At 35.6% G+C, this 20135-nt stretch overlaps 1 protein-coding gene across 13 annotated transcripts in view; it reads left to right on the top strand.

Moving 5' to 3' along the window:
• The window catches only part of Stag2 (STAG2 cohesin complex component), a 130762-nt gene that overhangs the window by 68283 nt on the left and 42344 nt on the right, over positions 1 to 20135 (top strand). For all 13 annotated transcript variants that reach the window (NM_001434040.1, NM_001173507.2, XM_087599769.1 and 10 more), the window contains 9 exon segments: positions 3909 to 4005; positions 8079 to 8155; positions 9318 to 9522; positions 10843 to 10994; positions 12570 to 12643; positions 13885 to 14008; positions 14787 to 14885; positions 14971 to 15050; positions 19533 to 19640. In NM_001434040.1, the coding sequence (NP_001420969.1) occupies positions 3909 to 4005; positions 8079 to 8155; positions 9318 to 9522; positions 10843 to 10994; positions 12570 to 12643; positions 13885 to 14008; positions 14787 to 14885; positions 14971 to 15050; positions 19533 to 19640 (1016 nt within the window).

Consider the following 20135-nt stretch of genomic DNA (forward strand, 5'->3'; position numbering starts at 1 on the left):
TTATCTGTGTGCATGTATTTCTGTGGGGGTACGTGCATTTGAGTACCCTTTAGAACTTGAGTAACAGGTAGCTGCAGTCTCCTTGATATATGTCAGGAACTAAACTCAGATATTTTTGTAAGAGCAGTATATATTCTAAAACCTTTGTTCCATCTCCTCAGCCTCTGAAAAACATTCTTCGGTACTGACATCCACTTTTTTATGTAACTTTTTTTTTTCCTCTCTTTCTTTTTTCTTTTTTTTGGAGCTGGGGACCGAACCCAGGGCCTTGCGCTTGCTAGGCAAGCGCTCTACCACTGAGCTAAATCCCCAACCCCTTTATGTAAGTTTTATTCTTACCTTACTCTTAACATTTCATTAGCACATTACAATATCATATTATTGTAATGTGTTTCTATCTGATTCTGATTTCCCTTCTTTCATTTATGAGAGACAAAACATGCAGCTTGGCTGGCATTGAATTAGTGCCTATCTTTCTTTAGCCACCTGAGTCCTGGTATTTATAGGCTTATGCCTCCATACACAGTTCTGAGTGAATTCTTATGTGTTATTTGATTAGACAATTTAGCTATTTGTGATGACACATACTTAGAATCTTAGCCCCTGAGGAACTATGCCTGACAGATCTTTGTTCTCAGCCTGGGGTACATAGCAAGGAAGTATATTTTTTCCATTTTTTTTAATTGTAAAAGCCTTATGCTCCTATTGTAAGTTGTAGTTCATTTTCAAGAATTACATTTTATTGCTCTGTGGTGATGTCTTTAGATATTTTTTAAAAATTTATAATGTTTAATATAACATATTCTTGCTAATAATATGCTACTCACCCATAGCAACACTTAGGATTCAGGCAGAATATGTAGGAAAGATGTTGCTCTGTTACTTTTGTTAGTACTTATTGAATGTTATTAACACAGTTGTCCTAAATCTTTACTCATGCATGGGACATAGTCTGTGGTAACTCAGAGTCTGAAGACAGCCACAACTTTATATCTATAAATAACCTTTGCATGTGACTCGGGCTTTTTACAGTATATTGTCTATTTGGAGCCTTAAGTAGAGTCCTACCTCCTAGCAATTCAAGAAAGCAGTTCAGCCATGTGGATTCCTATGACCTAATTTTGGACACATTCTTACAAGTCTGTTTAAGGAAATGAGACATAGGACACCCCCCCCCACACACACACACACCTTGTATTCCAGAACAGTTTTTAAAGACTTGGGAACCACACTTTTAAACGATCATAGTTGTATAATGTATTCTTTCTTTCATTAATTTAACCATCCTGGAAAAATATTTTAATTGTGTTGCTTAATATATAAGCTGTTACATTGAAAATAAATATAGGCCCATTACTGCAATAAATACCTGAAATGATTAACATAAAAGAGGAAAGAAAGTTAATTTGAAGGAATTTTCAAAGTTTTTGGTCTGCGCTTACTTGTCATCCCTCCTCTTCTTGGGGCTAGGGTCATATGTTATGTCATGTTGGCGACAACATGTGATAAAGTTGTTATCTCCTAGCAGTCAGAAGTTTGAGGAAGATACTGGTCTTGCCTAATTTCCTTTGCAGATGTGCCTCTAACTGCCTGAGGCTCCCTTTAGGTCCCCAAATGTTAATTAATGCTTCTACCCTCTCTGCTAAGTTGAGGACTAGGCCTTTAACATTTAACACATGGACCTTTGCACGGGAAGTGAACATTCCTGATCCAAATTATAGAAGTAAGAAGAATCTTTAAGGTTTAATTTCAGTGGTTTTTAGATGTATACAGAATTGTAAAGTTTTCATTATAATATAGTGTTTGAACATTTTCAGTCTACCAGATAGAAAGTTTATATCCCAGTAAGTTATAGGAATAATTTTGTCCTTTCCCAGATATAGGCTACCACTAATGTACTTCACTTGTTCTGGGGAGTTTATATAAATGGAATCATAGGGCCTAAGATTCCTTCTGAATATTTTCTGTTATTTAGCATAACTCTATAAAGGTTTATTCATGTCATGACATATATTGTGACTATTCCTTTGGTTGATCTGAACACTCAGTGTTTTGTTAGATATTCTTACGTTCGTATACATTCAGGTTGTCACAACTTCTATTGTGAAGGCTGTGCAAGTGTTTGCTTAGATATATGCTTTAATTTCTTCTGAGTAATATAGACCTGAGTGTCAATTTGCAGTGTCATATGCTTACTCTATATTTAACTTTTTTGTAGTTGCTAAAATAATTTTCTAAAGTGACTACCATTTTATATTCCCGGTAGTAGTATTTTAGTGTTTCATCTTTTCATAGCTTTGCCAATGCTTGCTACTGTAGTTTTAAAAATTATAATCATTTTAGTAGGCACGAAGTGCTATTTTCTTTCCTCTGTATTAAACATCTTTTCATGTGTTCATTGTTTGTTTTGTAATTGCCTTTACAGAGAGCTATGTATGATTAGTGTTCTCTCTCTCTCTCTCTCTCTCTCTCTCTCTCTCTCTCTCTCTTTCTCTGCCATCTGTCATCTGTCATCTGTCATCGATCTTTTGTCTGCATGTAAGTGCACCACTACTTCAGAGGAATAGACAACATTCCCGATGGTGACACACCTAAGGCTGTCCCCTAGCTCTGCACACACATAGTCCTTTCTAAGGTTAGAAAAGGACATTGGATCTTCTGGAGCTGTAGTTGGAGTTACAGATAACTGTGGGTGCTAGGAACCAAACCCAGATCCTCTGCAAGAGCAGTTTAACCTCTGAGCCACTTCTCCAGGCTTTATCCTGCCTTTAAAAAAAAGTACTTAGTAGTGAAGGTTTTTTACGTATTTTATGTACAAATACCTTGTCAGATAAGTGATTTTAAAACATTTCTCCCTTTCTGTGGATTATCTTTTACTTTCTAAAATACTGAGCAAGGTTATTTTGTGAGGACAGTTGTCTAAAGCTGTTAGCTACACACAAACCATAGGCAGAAGCTAGCTAAAGCCTCCTTCCATTGTCTTTGACCATACTACCCTGAACGCCGCTCCCAGGTATTTAGTTTGTTAAACAGAAAATTGAAGGATGATATATTTCCTAGGATACTATTAATATCACAGAGAAACAAATACACTTCATAAAAATTAAATTTTTAGATTTTTGGGGGGGAGGGTGGTTCGAGGCAGGGTTTCTCTGTAACCCTTGGCTATCCTAGAAATCACTCTGTAGACCAGGTTGGCCTCAAACTCATTGAGATCTGCCTGTCTTTGTCTGTCAGGTGCTGTGATTAAAGCTATGCACCACTACCTGGCAAATGTTTAGATGGTTAAAAATGTTTGTTTGTTTACATATGTATATTCACACAAGTATGTACTTGTCATGATAAAAACATAAAATACTTGTGAAAAGGAATATTATTATGTAAAATATGTGGGTGATATACTTTATAGAATATTATTAATGTCTCCAAGACATAATTATAGACTATAGAATAGAGTGCTTTAATATAGTTTGTTGTCTTATAAATTTTTGTTTAAAAGTTTGTGTATGTATGGGTGTGTTTGCACATGTGTGTATGTTATGTCTTTCCTGTGACAGTCATTTTATAACTTGTGGGGGCTGGGACTCTTTTCTCTTTAGTATTATTTGGGTCTTAGGGATTGAACTTATGTCTTCAAACTGGGCACCAAGGACCATTACCTGCCGAATTAGCTCATTGTCCCAGTTTTCTTTTAAAATATTGAATGAATAGAGGGTAGATGATTGTTTTGTGTTATCAAGACAGTTATTTATTGAATTTAGTTCTTTAGAATTAAGATCAAGCTTTCAATTTAAAAATATGAATATCTGTATTAATGTGGTACTACATACTATCAAATTTCATAACTTTCATTAGAATTAATTGTTTCTTAGACAACCATTAAAAATGATTTTTTTCTTCTGTTCTAGTCGGTGGTAGATGATTGGATAGAATCATACAAGCATGACCGAGATATAGCACTTCTTGACCTTATCAACTTTTTTATTCAGTGTTCAGGCTGCAAAGGTAAAGTATATTATTATTTACTTTAGAATCATGAGTTCTCAAATAGCCACTTCTTCAAGAAATGTTATCCCTTCTCATGAAAAATAATGTCAAGGTAGTGAATTATTTACATTATATCTGCGCAAAATGTATAAGGAGAAAAGCAAAGAACAAAGTAAGAGAACAAAGTAAGAGAGAAAGTATGTTAACAAAGGTATATTCACTGTGAAATTTATCTAAAAACTTAGCAATTTATAATGTTTATGGTATTTTATTAGATTTCCTAATTTTTTGCATCTGTTTTAGGATAAAGAGATGGAATGGAAAGGGGAAGGTAAATAATGAGATAGTTTCAGATGTTATGATATTGAATAATAGAGTACAGGGGTTAAAGCTCATGAATAGCTGTCTGTAGTCAAATTGCCCTTTAGTGTAGGCTTCAAATTGTATGATGTTTTTACTTAGTCTAAAAATATTTTGAAATATTTTCAAATAGGAGTGGGGAAATTACAAAATATAAATTTTTTTTACCTAGGACAAAACTCTTTAGGACAGATTTTTAGCAATACAACAGAATTATGTAAATTGTTATCTTATACATAGTCTCATTTGGATCAATAAACGAATTAGTCAAGATCATGGGCAGCTTCTGCTTCCTCCTTTGTCTCTGACACATTATCATAGGTACCTAGGTAGAAATAATTTTGTACTTTTAGGGCTATTAGATTTTTTCTTTTTTCCATTTTTATTAAATTGGGTATTTCTTATTTACATTTCAAATGTTAATTTCCTTTCCCAGTTAGATTTTTAATGAGAATATCACCAGCACTGTGAAGATTTGAGGGAAAGATGGGCTTAAGATATAATTAAGATGTCATAAAAAAAAAAAGAGTTCTTTAAATGTGGGGAAAATGTAAGAAATGAATTACTTTAAATTATACAAGATCTCTTTAAAAATATAATAATTTTAATTGAGAAGCAAGTAACACTGACATTTGTGGTTGATTAAAATATTCCATGTGGTCTATGTATTAAATCTTAGTTGTAATGATTAAAATGTTAACTCTCAAGCCTATATTCTTCATGTTGTCATTGGCTTGTTTAATTTTAAGAATAAAAAAGTTTTTTGAGCTGAAGTCTGATAATGCTGTTCAGATTGGCATCCCACTTTGCTCAAATGTTCTTATCTCTGATTCCCAATTACCATGGACTAGGTTCACACAAGAACAGTGTTGAGAAATGTAAAGTCATGTCTTAACAAGTGGAGAGAGCTGCCTAGTCTCCTTGCCTGTTCTCGTCCAGTTTAAGTTCAGAGTGTTCCTCCTTTATTATATTCATCCTTTGTCTGGTGTTGCTTTGTTTTACGATGATTAAGGACTTCATCAATGCACATTTGTATACTTTCTGGAAACCAGATTTCTAACATTTTGATGCATTGAAAACTTTCTTATGTCGATTTGGGTATTGATGTAGTATTTGTTGTATAAGTATGCAGTTTCCATATTATAATAATTCATTCTTTAACAGATAAAATTATTTTGATAGGATTCATTTGTAAATGCGTCAGAAGTTTCTCTGTCATTTAGTTTACTTGTTATTGCAGCCTTAGGCTCTACATGTATTTCTCATTTTACTGTAATGTGATTGATTGCCTCTGCAGTTGTTCGTTCAGTTAGGAATCATTAGCTGTACTGAAAGGTACTCCAGACTGCTCTGTTGTTACTATTGGGGCTAGCCCAGGTTTTTGCTTATTTTCTCTTTCCTAGTCACCTGTCACTGTTTACCAGTTTTTAGCACTTTCACTTCCTGTCTTGTACATCTTCAGACTGTAGGCAAAGTGTGTTCTGATGGTGACTTGCCGATTGCTCAGAATTCAGGGCCCAGAGTTACTGGCATGTATATTTCTTGCCCTTTGATGCTTTTCTGGCTATATGTTGTATGTGAGGAGGGGAGGATCTTAGGAAATGGGAATTGGCATTAACTATTCGTCAGGGAATTTACTGTGTTCTACTTTCTTTCCTTCTGCCTTTCAAATTTTAAGGCATAAAATTTTTATTTCATTGATTTTAACTATTTTATCAGATCTTTGTGTTTTGGTCATACTTATATCCTCCAGTTCCTCCCATATCCATCCTCTCTTCTCTACCCACCCAACTTACTATCCCTTCTTATCCACTTCTTTTGAAATTCACCAAATCTAAGTTGTGCTGTCAAAATATTCTTGGATCTGTGGCTTTCTCCTGGAACATGGACAGCTTACTAGGGCCTGCACTCTTAGAGAAAAGCACGTTTTCGCTTCCCAGGTTTTGTGCATGCTGTCTTAATCACTGAGTGCATATGTGCAGCCGCTCTGCCATGTCCAGAAACAGTGTTGCTTTACTTACTTGTCACCTCTGTTTCTTCCATGCTTTCTATCCCATCTACCACAATGTCAACCAAATCTTGGGAGGAGGAGGAAGATCAGTATATATATTCATTTCAGGGCTGAGAACTCTGTGCTCTCTTACTCATTTGCTGTACCTTGGCTGGTAGCTCTGTGTTTTGATCACCATCCCCAAATAATCTGTGGGTATGAGGAGAAGTAATTCAGAATTACTTCAATACTGTGTCCACTTAACAGAATGCTTCTCTGCTAAGGGAGGTCTATGACTAGTGCACTCTTCAGAACTTTGTCTGATAACTGTGTCAGTTACTGCTTTCCTCTTCTGGAGGGTGGGATTGATGAGTAGTTTCTCCCATCGTAGCACACCTAGTACCTTGTAGCACTCTGAAAACTAGCCAATAGGGATGAATCTTCCGGGTCAGTCCATAATGCTATAAAAGATTAGAAGGAAATACTGGGGAAAAAAGCAGGTTAAATCGGGTCAGGAAGGGGAGGGCAGGATAATGGAGGGAAATCATGGAGGAATAAATAAATAACACTAAAGGCTTTAGGAAAAACTAATTGTGGAAATCTTCTGAATTTGACTATACACACATACACACATACAATGGGAGAGGGAGGGAAGGAGGAGGCTCACATGCTCTCACCCATGTACATACAAAGAGTTAAAATGGAGATACTTTACAATGGGTCAACAGAGTCTCTACTGAACAACACAAGACTACCCAGGCAAAGAAAGTAAAAGCCAGTGTCAGGAATGGGTTAGTTCCTTTGTTGTTGGTAAGTAGCACTTTTTATCCACAGGATTATCGGCGTCAGTGCTCCTAGTTACACTCCAGAACTTGACAGTGGGGCCCTTTTCTTGAAGATGCTTTCCAAATTTTTAATATCCACCAGCTTATTGGACCTTTAACTTGCTCCTGACACTTATCTCTAGTCTGAATAGAGGATGTCAGTATATAGTTGTTTTGTGTGTAGTATTGTTTTCTAAAGGAGCATGGTAAAGTGAGCAGTGCCTGCTACTTTTCCTGGTCTTCACCTTTATCCTCAACTTTTCAAATGTTACCTTTGATTGTTTACTGTAAAGAGGCAAAACATATACAATTATCCTTTTATAAATGCCAGGTGTCATATCTGGATATTTAAAACATTTCAAAAGTGCTTATACCAAATAATTGCAGATGTTTTTCTTGTTCTTACTGTCCAAACGATGATACACTGTAACAACCATAGCTTTTTAAAGAGATTTTTATTTATCTAATGTATATTACAGATGGTTGTGAGCCACCATGTGGTTGCTGGGATTTGAACTCAGAACCTCTGGAAGAGCAATCAGACCACTGAGCCGTCTCTCCAGCCCAACAACCATAGCTTTAACACTGTTAAACAGTAGAAATAATCTAAAAGATAGGATGCTATGTATAGATTATGACTATATCCAGCGATGACACAATTTTAAGGCAGTACCCCAAAATTGTGGTATCCTAGTCTCTATGAATACATAGAGACAGTTGTATCATAGCATATCATAGTATGAGTAAAGTTACATGGGTAGTAAAAGATAATGTTTAGAAGAACCATGCCTGTTAGCAGTGTGAGGTTAAGAAGTATGCTTTTATTGTGAATGTAAAATATGATATTTTACATTCTCTGTTCTTTTCATTACCTTATATTACTTCATATATTAACTTCTGATACTTGGAAATTTCAGGAGTCGTCACAGCAGAGATGTTTAGACATATGCAGAACTCTGAGATAATTCGAAAAATGACAGAAGAATTCGACGAGGTAACATTCTAAATGCTTTAATATGTCAGTCATGGTTTAGTGCTCTGATATTTTTAATTACTAATATTGTAGATATTGTTTATGGTATTAATTAAATGATAGCTATGCAACCTTAGGTATGTTAGTATCAATGGCATGAGATTAATCTGTAAATAGGGATATAAGTTTTGTTATAAGAGTGCTCTGAAAGTGTCATTTCAAGATGCTAGATAGGCATTATCTGGTGTCAAAAATTGAGCAATTTATGAAAATTGCCTAGCATTTTAAAATTTTATACGTATTCCAAGTTAACTGTAATGGTAGTTAATCTGAGACCATAATTGAGAATATACCATTCTGAAATACTGGAAAAGGAATATTTGTTCAAATTGAGGAACTAGGTAGTTTTGATGAAGAAATATATATATTATTGCATGAAACATTTTTAATTCAACTGTAAGAACAAACAATAGTATATGTTGAAGTTGATTACCACAATGATATCACTGCAATTTTTTATCAGTAGCTTTACTAATGTGAAATTTTCTTCAGGACACAAATTTGTGTTTCTTTTATTCATAGTCTTATTCTAGCTCCAGGAAGTTTACCCTTCTAAAAACAACTTGAATTTTCAAGTAGAAAGTCTTGTGTCACCTGTTTTATTTGCTCATTTTTTCTTACTCTGTCTAATGAAAAAGCTTTCAGCTATCATTCCAAGAGACAGATGAGTTGTTAAATGGTTTTGATGCCACTAAGTGCTATTAATCAGTCCCTTAGTAGCAGTAAGGGATTTATGAGCAGTGGTATTTTTTAACCTTTTAGTAGTAAATGTTTAAGTGAGAGTCTTACTAAAATAAAACAAGGGTTTGAATTAATCATATTGAAATACAGTAAAATCAAAGACAACCAATTTGTTCACAACTATATTTCATTATAGTCAAATTAATTCATCAGTAGTGCAGTGCAAAAGTGTGCATTTAACTCGGTCTAGACCCAACATGTTCAAAGGGCAGTGTTCGAAGAGGCACACATCTCTTTGCATGCTCTTTTGCTTTCTTTGAGAATTTATTTTCAAAAAGAAGGTAAGATAGAATATTTCCATGCTTTTGTCTAGACTTATTAAAAGCAAATGAAGTAAGTCATGAACTTGAAATGAATTGCTGTATAAACATTTTTATTTTAGGATAGTGGGGATTACCCACTAACCATGGCTGGTCCTCAGTGGAAGAAGTTCAAGTCCAGCTTCTGTGAGTTCATTGGTGTATTAGTACGGCAATGTCAATATAGTATCATATATGATGAGTACATGATGGACACTGTCATTTCACTTCTTACTGGATTGTCTGACTCCCAAGTCAGAGCATTTCGACATACAAGCACCCTGGCAGGTTGGTATTTTGAAATATTTTCTGGACATTCCTTTTAGTAAGAGGCAAGAACAATTACCATCAAAGAAGGAAATAAGTAGTTATAATATGAATGAATTCCTTTGTCTTTTAAGTATTTTTTGAGATAGCACATTACTGTGCAGTTCTGACAGTTCATTGTCTAGACCATGCTGGCCTTGAACTCACAAACAACCTTCTGCCTCTGCATCCTGAGTGCTGCTGTTTTTCTTTAAATATAGTGACCTCTAAGCTAATAATCGCTTTCCACAGCTCACTGTGAACCATTAGGAATCAATGGGTGCTTTTCTTGGGCTGTTAAATAACTTTAAAGTGGAGTAGCCACGAATAGAGGTATACTTCTGCCTTGTTATATCACACAATGGCAGGTAGTTTGAGGTATAATAAAGATAGGACAGAATAACCAAATCTTTGAGGTAATGATTAATGCGTTCAAAATTCCACCCAAAAGAAGTCTGACTGTTCCAAGTTCAGTAACAAGGTTCTAGTGGACCTTTCATGAAAGAGGCCTTTGTTAATTACCTTTTTCATTGTGTGTGTAGGAAAACTAAAAGTGAATACTTATGTAACACTTTAACCCTAAAGAATTTGATATGGGACCATTAAAGTTGGGTATGGTGGCTTGCGTTTATAATCTTTGGGCTCAAGAGGCTTATGTAGAAGGGTTATCGTGAGTTAGAGGCCAGCCTGGGCAACAGTGTGAGGACCTGTCTCAAAGTTCTCTTAAAAATTGTATTTGATCTTTCTGCTTTAGACAGATGTATAGTAAAATGGACATAAACTGTAATTAAGTTAGAAGACTAATCACAAGCTCTAGAAATCATTGTAGGAAACATTCTATATGTATATATGTTTGTGCATCATGTGTGTACCTGTTGGCTTGAGGCGGGCAGGAAAGACTTTTGATTTCCTAGAACTGGAGTTACAAATGGCTGTAAGATGTCATACAGTTGCTGAGGATTGAACTTGTGTCCTCTGGAAGAACAGTCTGTGCTCTCTACTGCCGAGCTATCTCTCCAGCCGAAGGACCCAGTTTTCTTAATGTCTTTGAGTTTCAATATCCTTAGCATTTATTTTGGCAGATGTTTGTGAGATTGCGAGCTAACCCAATCATGATAAGTATTTAGCTAGACAGTTTCTCCCTCTATACATTATGCACTGTCATCATTCATAGCAGCCATATGCTTTCATTTTGTCAAAGGCAGATTAGCTGTTCTTCACTTAATTGCTTTTAATTTGATCTTGTTAATACAATTTTGTATCTATTATACTAATTTCAACATTTTCTCCCTTAAAACCTAGCTATGAAGTTGATGACTGCTTTGGTAAATGTGGCACTAAATCTTAGCATTAATATGGATAACACACAAAGACAGTATGAGGCAGAACGGAATAAAATGATTGGAAAACGAGCCAATGAAAGGCTAGAACTCCTGTTACAAAAGCGTAAAGAGGTAAACTGTACTATTAAGTGTTTACACTGCTATTGTGCAACCAACCTGCTTCTCAATTATAGCTCTCTAGGCTCAGATAAGTTTTAAAAGGGTTTGTTTGTATGCTTGTGGTAAGATTGAATCTAGGACCTTATGAATACCAAGTATGTGCTTTACCACTGACCTGCAGTATTCCATGCCCAAGGAAGAGTTGCATATTGTTTATGTACCTCTCTTAAAGTTTTATTAACTATCCATGCCAACAATACCTAGCGCATGTTCTGTATAGGCTACCATTGAATATTATGCTTGAGCATGTTTTGGATGAGTCTGGAAAAATTCTCTAACCCTTAATATTATTCATGTTGCTGACAGTCTTCCCTCTCTTCCTTAGCTTATCGATGATATGAAATGAGATTTTTTAGTTACTATCAAGTCTCTTTTTAAAATGACTTAAAGCCTTTATGGTTTTTTTTTTAAATCAGGGTTTGTCTGTTTAATAGCCTAGGCTGTCCTGGCACTTAATCAGTTGACCAGGGTGCCTCTGTCTCTTGAGAGCAGTGATTAAAGGGTGTGTGCCACCACCATGTGGCTTGACTAAAGGCTTTTTTTTTTTTGTATTTTTAAGTCATTCATTTCTTTATAGAAGGTGACACATGGTTTTCTGCTTATAGAATTCATTTTCAAATGAGAAAGTTCAGTTTTAGCTTTAATTGTAAACAGTATAACAGATAAAATCTTTTGATGCTACATTCGTAACTTGTTTTCACTGTATTATTGATGTTTTTCTAACTCATGAGATTTAAATTTTTGCACAAACTAATACAAAAATTGTAATATATAAAATTTAATTCAAACAATTGTCATGATAACTTATAGGTTATTTACTTGACCCTGGGGGGGCGGAGAGAGAGAGAGTGTGAGTGTGTGAGTGTGTGAGTGTGTGTGTGTGTGTGTGTGTTGGAAATAGAAACTAAAGTTTTATTTCTGAATTAGTCAAATAAATTGACTCAATAAAAGTAAGAAAAGGAAAGACAAGCTGGGTGCTGATGATGGCTCACACCCTCAATACCAGCAATCGAGACACAGGCGGGCAGATCCAGGAGTGCAAGGCTAGCCTGGTCTACACACGGAGTTTCAGGACAGCTGGGGTTACACAGAGAAACCCTGTCTTGGAATATAAAGAAAAAAATAAAGCAAAGACAAATATTTCTCTCTCTCTCTCTCTCTCTCTCTCTCTATATATATATATATATATATATATATATATATATATATATGAATGAAAAATTCTTGCGTTTTTATGTGAATAGTCATTATAATTGGAAATATGTGTTTATTGTTAAATGGAAATAAATAAGCATTAGAAAAAATAGTTCACCGGCTAAATTTTAGATGTTGTCATGTATTTCAGGAAACAAGGGATATTATTTACTTGGTACTCTACTTTTTTTTTCTTTGTGGTTACTTTTATCCAAACTATGTTGTCTCTACATACTGGTGAAAATGTATGTTTATTTTTACTTATAAACTTTAAGTGTTCTTGTGATTTGTGCTTTTTTACAATTCAAAAAATGATGTGTTCTTTTTTTATAGCTTCAGGAAAATCAAGATGAAATAGAAAATATGATGAATGCAATATTTAAAGGAGTGTTTGTACATAGATACAGGTAAGGGAAGACAGATTCTTTTAAAGTGATTGAGACAGGCAGTAGGCTGCAATGGAGGTTATAGTAAGATAAATTTTGAGTAAGTCTGAGAAATGCATTTTACTGCTCTGACATTGATGTTTCCTATCTGAATAAAGGCTAATGCTCTGCCTGAGTTGTCATAGTCCAGCCAAGGGAAAGCACTCTTACTCAGTTAGCGTATAAAATTCTTAATTGCTTTTGGATATCTTGTGTTGCTGATTCCTGACCCTTCTATTTAATTTCACTGGGAAAATTTGGATAGATTAAAGTAAGATGCTTTTTTTGTTATTTTGAATTAGCAGATGAAAAGGGTAATCTTATCACAGTTTATAACATATTTGCAAACATTAGTACCATTTTTATTCAGCCTCATTTCCTCTACTTGGTACTTACTGAATCCATTAGATGCTTTTAAAAATATTATTGCCATATTAATTCTTCCTGTTTTGTTTCTTTGCCACTATTCTTTCAATTTATTCTCTTATCATATTTGTGTTCATCAATTATTCTAGTTTCCCAAAACATTCTTCTCTGCGTTATCCTCTGCTTTGTATGACTTACCACAATACAAAAGATAATTCAAAATGGCTTAGTAAAAGCCAAATAGGGTGACACAGACTTGCATTTTCAAGAGTAGAAAGCAATCCGATCACTTTTGATCAGGTGTTGGACCCCCAGCCTGGACATCATAATGAAATTGTCTTAAAAAAGGAGTCATAGCTGCCCTAAATGATATGGGGATAAAGTCATTATACTTGAAGATTATTATCTTGCTTTGCTTGTTTGCCTGTTATCTTCTGAACACAGCTGTAAGCAAAGATTTGGGATAAGGTCCAGAGCAGTGGTTCTCAACTCGGAAGTTATGACCCCTTTGGGGTTGAATAACCAACTCAGTGGTGTCCCCGTAAGACCATCAGAAAACATAGATGCTTGCATATTATGGTTCATAAGAGTAGCAAATTCTAAGTATGGAGTAGCAGCGAGATCACCACAACATTTTTATTAAATGGTTGCAGCATTAGGAAGTTTGAGATCACTGGTCTAGTGTAAAAGATGAAAGCAGGATTTTGTTTATGAGACAGGTTCCAACTAAGCAATGAAACAATTTTGCTTAATTTAAGTATTCCTACTAGGTGAGAGATACATGGCATCTCTTCAATAGGCCATATGCCCAATCGTACAGTAGCACTGAGTATATGACTTACCCTTTCTCCACTTAGGGATGCAATAGCTGAAATCAGAGCTATATGCATTGAAGAGATTGGCATTTGGATGAAGATGTATAGTGATGCCTTCCTTAATGACAGCTATTTAAAATATGTTGGTTGGACTATGCATGATAAGGTAAGATGCATCCTGTTGATTCCCCCTTCTATACCTAGATAAGTACATAGGTCTCATATATAATAAGTATCTTAGTTAGGTATCGTGTTACATGTCTTAAATTTCAGCACTCTGGAGGTGGAGGCAGGAGGTTTTCTCTGAGTTTGAGGCCAGCCTGAGTTACAAAGTCAGCCCCAGAACTGCTAGGACTTTAGAGATATCCTGCTTCAAAGAAAAAGATAGATATTCCTGTGTATAAGTACTTTTGGCCATATCCCTTGAAACCCTTCTTTTTATTCTTTACTATCTGTTCTCTCAAAACTTGGTCAGTAGCATGAATTCCCCTGGTTCTTTAAGCCAGGGACATTGCTTTATATTCTACCCACAGCCCAACAATTCGTTCAGTTTCTCTTTTATTTTTAATAATAATAAACATGTATCTTAGTCGAATTACATTTTAAAATTGGGCTTCTGAACCTTAATACATATTTTTTTTCTTAAACTATCAATTTAAAGCTAACTCATTAACCTCGGAGAATTTACTTGCATGTAATGAAATATGCTATCTATCACCACCTTTCAGTAGTTTTGTTCCGATAAATTTTTGAGAAATACTATCAACTTACAGAAATAGTAATCATGTGACTGCTCAATCTTAAAAATTTGTACTGATACTTTTTATTATCAAATATACTGTTTCTAAGTAAATGCTATTTACATTTTTAAGTAGAAAATATATACTTAAGTTTTGAGCTTGGAAATGCATGGTTTGAATATATTTTCTCTTCATTTCTTCCAGCAAGGTGAGGTAAGACTCAAGTGTCTTACTGCTTTACAAGGGCTTTACTATAACAAAGAGCTTAACTCCAAACTGGAACTGTTTACCAGTCGGTTCAAGGTTAGTATTCATCAAGTATTTAAAATTATTTCTAGTTTGAAATACTTTTCTTGTTTTTCTTTAAAAATACTTTTTCCCCCCTCAGGATAGAATTGTGTCTATGACCCTTGACAAAGAATATGATGTTGCAGTACAAGCAATAAAGTTACTCACTCTTGTTTTACAGTAAGTATATTTTCTGTATTACTACTGTCCGGGTATTTTGATCATACATTAATGCATGCTTGATTCACATACATTTATGCCTAAATTTTAATAGCTTCAGTCATAACACTTAGGGTAGAAGTTTTATCCATCCATCTGTAGATGTCTTATGATGTTACACAGAGTGGTTTTGGACTCTTGGGTTTAGGCGTATTTTCTACTTTAGTCTCTAACTGAGACTACAGGTGTGAACTACTCCAAACCCAACCCCAGCTAGAAATTTCTTCATGTAAACTTCAGAAAACACGAGAAGAAAGAACTTTTGAGTCTGTGAAATTGTAATTGAGAATTTATTTCTTCCAATTCTGTTGGCATCCTTTTCTTTTTTAGCTGGTGTTGATGCTGTAGAAATAAAGTTAAACTTTTCAGTGAATGGTCAGGGAGTGAGGTGGGGTATGTATTATACCTTGTTACATTGTATGAACATTACTGAAGTATGTTAATGCTTCTATACTACTGGTAAATAAGTCTGAATTTAATAATACTGTATCAATATGTGATAGTGGTGCTACAAATGTTTTCCACTTTTTAAAACTCTCTAAGTATAAGGATCAATGGCAATAGACATTTTTATAGTTAGGCAACTGTCACCTGTGTTCATCTCTTGAACTTTTTAAAATCATTATATATTAGATTTATACTCATTAAATATGTAGTTCCTTCTCCTTTCCCTGCCAGATTCTCACAAAACTTGTCTTTTCTATTTGAATGAATGTGCCTAACTTTGATATTCGTGGAAATATAACCATAATATTTGTCCTTTGATTTGCCACACACAAACATGTATCAAGAATTGCTTCTCCTGTTTTGTTGGATACTGTCTCACTGTATACATATAGCATATTGCAGTTTTCCATTCATCTGTTGATAGAACCATAGGCTCTTTTCCAATTTTGGCTATGAAAAATATGCATCTATGAGCATAGTTATTTCAGTATATGTGATCTTGCTGTCAGTTCTTTTAGGTATACCCAGAAAAGAAATTGGTAAATGGTATAGTAATTCTCTGCAAATTTTGGAGGTGTTAGGGATGAGGCTGCTGGGAATTGAACCTTGTACCCTTCACATGAATTTCGATATAGCGTATTATCTGGGCTATATTTTCAGCCCGGTGTTTAATTTTCTGGGGAAATGCCATAGTGTTTCTAGAGTACTAGCTAAATTGTATGTAGCGCTCCACTTCATCCACATCTTCTTCACCAGTGATAGTCTTTTACTTTTTGAAATATTTATCATGTCCTTTAACTCACCAAGTACTTATATATTAGGTTGGGATACTTAAAAATTATTACCTTTTTTTTTTTTTTTTTACAGTGAGGCATTGCCCCCTTCTCGGTGCGCTCTTCCCACAATTCTTTATCCCTTTTTTCCTTCCCTCAGTCTTCAAGGGGATTCCCCCCCCCCCCAGCCCCTCCACTTCTTGGAGCCTCTGAATGATTATGCATGCACATCTTCTCCTACTGAGGCCAGATCAGCCAGTCCTCTGCTGTTTATGTGTCTAGCCTCCAACCAGTTTCTCTATGCTGCCTGATTGGTGGCTCAATGTCTGAGAGGTCTCAGGGGTCTGGATTAGTTGAGACTGCTGGTCTCCTATGGGATCGCCCTCCTCTTCAGTTGCTACTTTTTTTTTTGCAGTGAGTTCATTTATTAGTTTTTTGTTTGTTTATATGCTTGCTTAATAGGTTGTTTTTTGTTTTAAAGCTCCACACTAATTTATTTTCCTTCGTATTTTTAAATTATTTAAAAAGTTATTTGTTTTTTATTGTATTTTTTAATTTACATTTCAAATGTTATCCTGTTTTCCATTCATAAATCCCCTATCCCATCCCCCTCTCCCTTCTCCTATGAGGGTGTTCCCCCACCCAGCCACCCACCCCTTCTTGCCTCCCTGCCCTGACATTCCCCTACACTGGGGTATTGAGCCTTGGCAGGACCAAGGGTTTCTCCTCCTATTGGTGCTCAACAAAGCCATCCTCTGCTACATATGCAGCTGGAGCCAAACCTAGCATATGCGAGGCTTTTAATTGCCCTCCATTTTTGTTTCTGCTTGTGTGTGTGTGGAGGGCAGGCATAAGTCACTAGAATTCTAAAAAAAAATATAGAGTATCATAATAGAATTTTACATTTTGTACCCTATTATAACTTTAAAATTGTGCTGTTGCTTGAATAAACAAAATAAAAATATAAACTCTGTGGTGTGTGTGTGTGTGTGTGTGTGTGTGTGTGTGTGTGTGTGTGTATGTGTGTGTGTAAAACACAGTTCTACTGTAGGATAAGGGTATCTTTCCTTTGGTAAAAATTTCAGCCAGTCACGAGCATGTGCACGCCCATGAAGTAAGTTGTATTGAGGAATGGGATGAACCCAATAATCTGGGTGTGGTAGTCCAGACCTGTAATTCTAGTACATGAGATGTTGAGAGAGACAGGGTTACGATTCTGTCTGTAAGTAGAAAGAGGACTGAAAATATAACTCCATAGTGTACTGCTTGATTAGTATGTTATGTAGTTATGTTCAATTCATGTATTTGCCTCCAGGGCACTAATTTCCACACACCAATTGAAGGTACAGAAATTTAGTAGGAAACGAGCTGAAAATTATAGATCAGCTCTTTAAGCAAACAAGGCATCTGACTGAGACAGATGAGATATTCACAGCTAACTTCTCCAAGACCAATGGTGTCAACTAGCCCAGACCCCTTGAAGCTACCAGAGACTATGCCACCAACCAAAGAGTATGCACAGGCCGAGGCCCCCATTTTTTTAAGCATTACTTGGGAAATAGCATAGTTTATTTGTTCAGTTTTATGCAGCTCTATGCCCATATGCAATGTTGGAGGAGAATTAATTGGTCTATATTGGTTGGGTTTTTGCCAACTTGACACAAACCATAGTCACCTGGGAAAAAGGACTCTTAATTGAGAAATTGCATCTGTCAGATTGGTCAGTTGGCACTGCATATGTGGTCTTCCCCCCCCCCCCCCCCCCCCCGGAGCTGGGGACCGAACCCAGGGCCAAGTGCTCTACCACTGAGCTAAATCCCCAACCCCCACATATGTGGCCTTTTAAAAATTGCTTATTAATATAGCAGGGATTACTGCACTGTGCACACTGCCATTCCTAGGAAGGTGGTCCTGGCCTGTGTAACACACTGTAGAAGTAAGTAGCTGAACAAGCCAGAGAAAGCGAACCAGTAAGGGGCTGTCCATCGTGCTCTCTGCTTCTGTTTCTCTCCAGGTTCATGTATTTAGTTCCTGCCTTAGCTTCCTTCTCTGATGGATCTAAGCTGTAAGAGCCAGTAAACTCTTTCCTCCCTAAGTTGGCTTTGCTCAGTATTTGTTTTTACTGCAGTAGAGAGCAAGCTAGAACAAGCATAAATTACTCAAGCTTATCTTGGCAAAATCTGTCAGAATTGAAAATGCTCACACTATATTATTTATATTCTTTGTGATAGAGTTTTTAACTACTGGTAGAAGAAATATTAAGTCAACCTAATAGTAGTAGCCATCATTAGTATTTTATTTGGACTATCTCATTGACTATAGTAGCTTCTATTACCTCTGTTTATATGAAATGTACCACATTGTAGTTGCTTTAGATATACTTACAAAATCTTACCAAGATGTAATGTTCATTTGCATTCTTTTTAAAGAAAAAAACTTTACAAAACTTTAGTACACCATGGACCAGGAGTTTGGCCCATGGGTAAAAGCATAAGTCTTATACCCCAACTTCAGTGTTAAGAATTTACATACACAGCTGCATGTGGCAGCATGCATCCACATATCACATCTATGGTGAGATGGGAAACAGAGACAAGAAAATCATCCAGAAGTTTACAGGCCAGCTAGCCTTGAGTATACAGTGCAGCAATAGAAACGAGAGAAATGACTCTCAGTAGTTTGTCCTCTGGCAGCCACACATTTATTGTGACACACACAGGCTTGGTGTGTGTGTGTGTGTGTGTGTGTGTGTGTGTGTGTGTGTGTGAGAGAGAGAGAGAGAGAGAGAGAGAGAGAGAGAGAGAGAGAGAGAGAGAGAGTGTTTAACCATTTAAATCTTGTTGTATTCACTCCTAGTTTGGCTTTGCCCATTTTCCCCCTACTTTTGTCCTTTCCTTTCTCCCCTGCTCATAAGCCCAGGCTGACTTCATTTACAGCTGATGATGTTCTTGAAAGTCTGATCCTCCTGCCTTAGAGGATATGAAGTACTAGGACAGCAGGCAATGACCCAGTATGCATACCTTCTATTCATTCTTAATTTTGCATCACAGCAGTTCTCTCAGATTTTGAGACACTGAACATTTTTGTTGGTGCAAAATTTTACCAAAAGGTCAAATTATACATAATTTATTCTAATACTTTTAACATAAATTTGCAAAGTTAAGTTCATAAGATTTTGATAGACTTCTATTGCTAAAATGTGTTACTGCTACTTTCTTATCAGGAGTAGTGAAGAAGTTCTAACTGCAGAAGACTGTGAAAATGTCTATCATCTGGTTTATTCAGCTCACCGGCCAGTAGCAGTTGCAGCTGGAGAATTTCTCTACAAAAAGTAAATTTATATCGCTGTTATTCTTTTAGCTTTATGATGATATTTAACATTTCAGATGATCATGAACATAATTCAGCAAATATTATATATTGACTATTAAAGAGAACATGTTTAATGTGATTAAACAAATTCGGTTAACAGCTTTATTAAGATTTTATTGAAACATTTGTTTGGCAGTTTAGTAACTTAGGATATTTACTTGCTTTCATGTAAGCACTCTAGTTATCTATTAATTACTATCCAATCTTAGTTTCTCCTTTGTTGTTTCTTAAGGAAAAGCAACCATAGTATCCATTAGGAGCATGCCATTGTCTTAAGACAACAATGATAATTGTTACATTTTAGAGAAAGACATGGATTTTAACTTGTGTATAAATATTTTTGGTCAGCCATTATATTACTTACATGAAATTGTATGGAAAAAATGTAAGAATTTAAAAAAATGTATAAGTCGGTGTAACAAACTTGAGAAGTCAAAGGACTTAGGCATATGAA

Source organism: Rattus norvegicus, chromosome X (genome assembly GCF_021556685.1).
Source record: "Rattus norvegicus strain SHRSP/BbbUtx chromosome X, alternate assembly SHRSP_T2T, whole genome shotgun sequence".
NCBI lineage: Eukaryota > Metazoa > Chordata > Mammalia > Rodentia > Muridae > Rattus > Rattus norvegicus.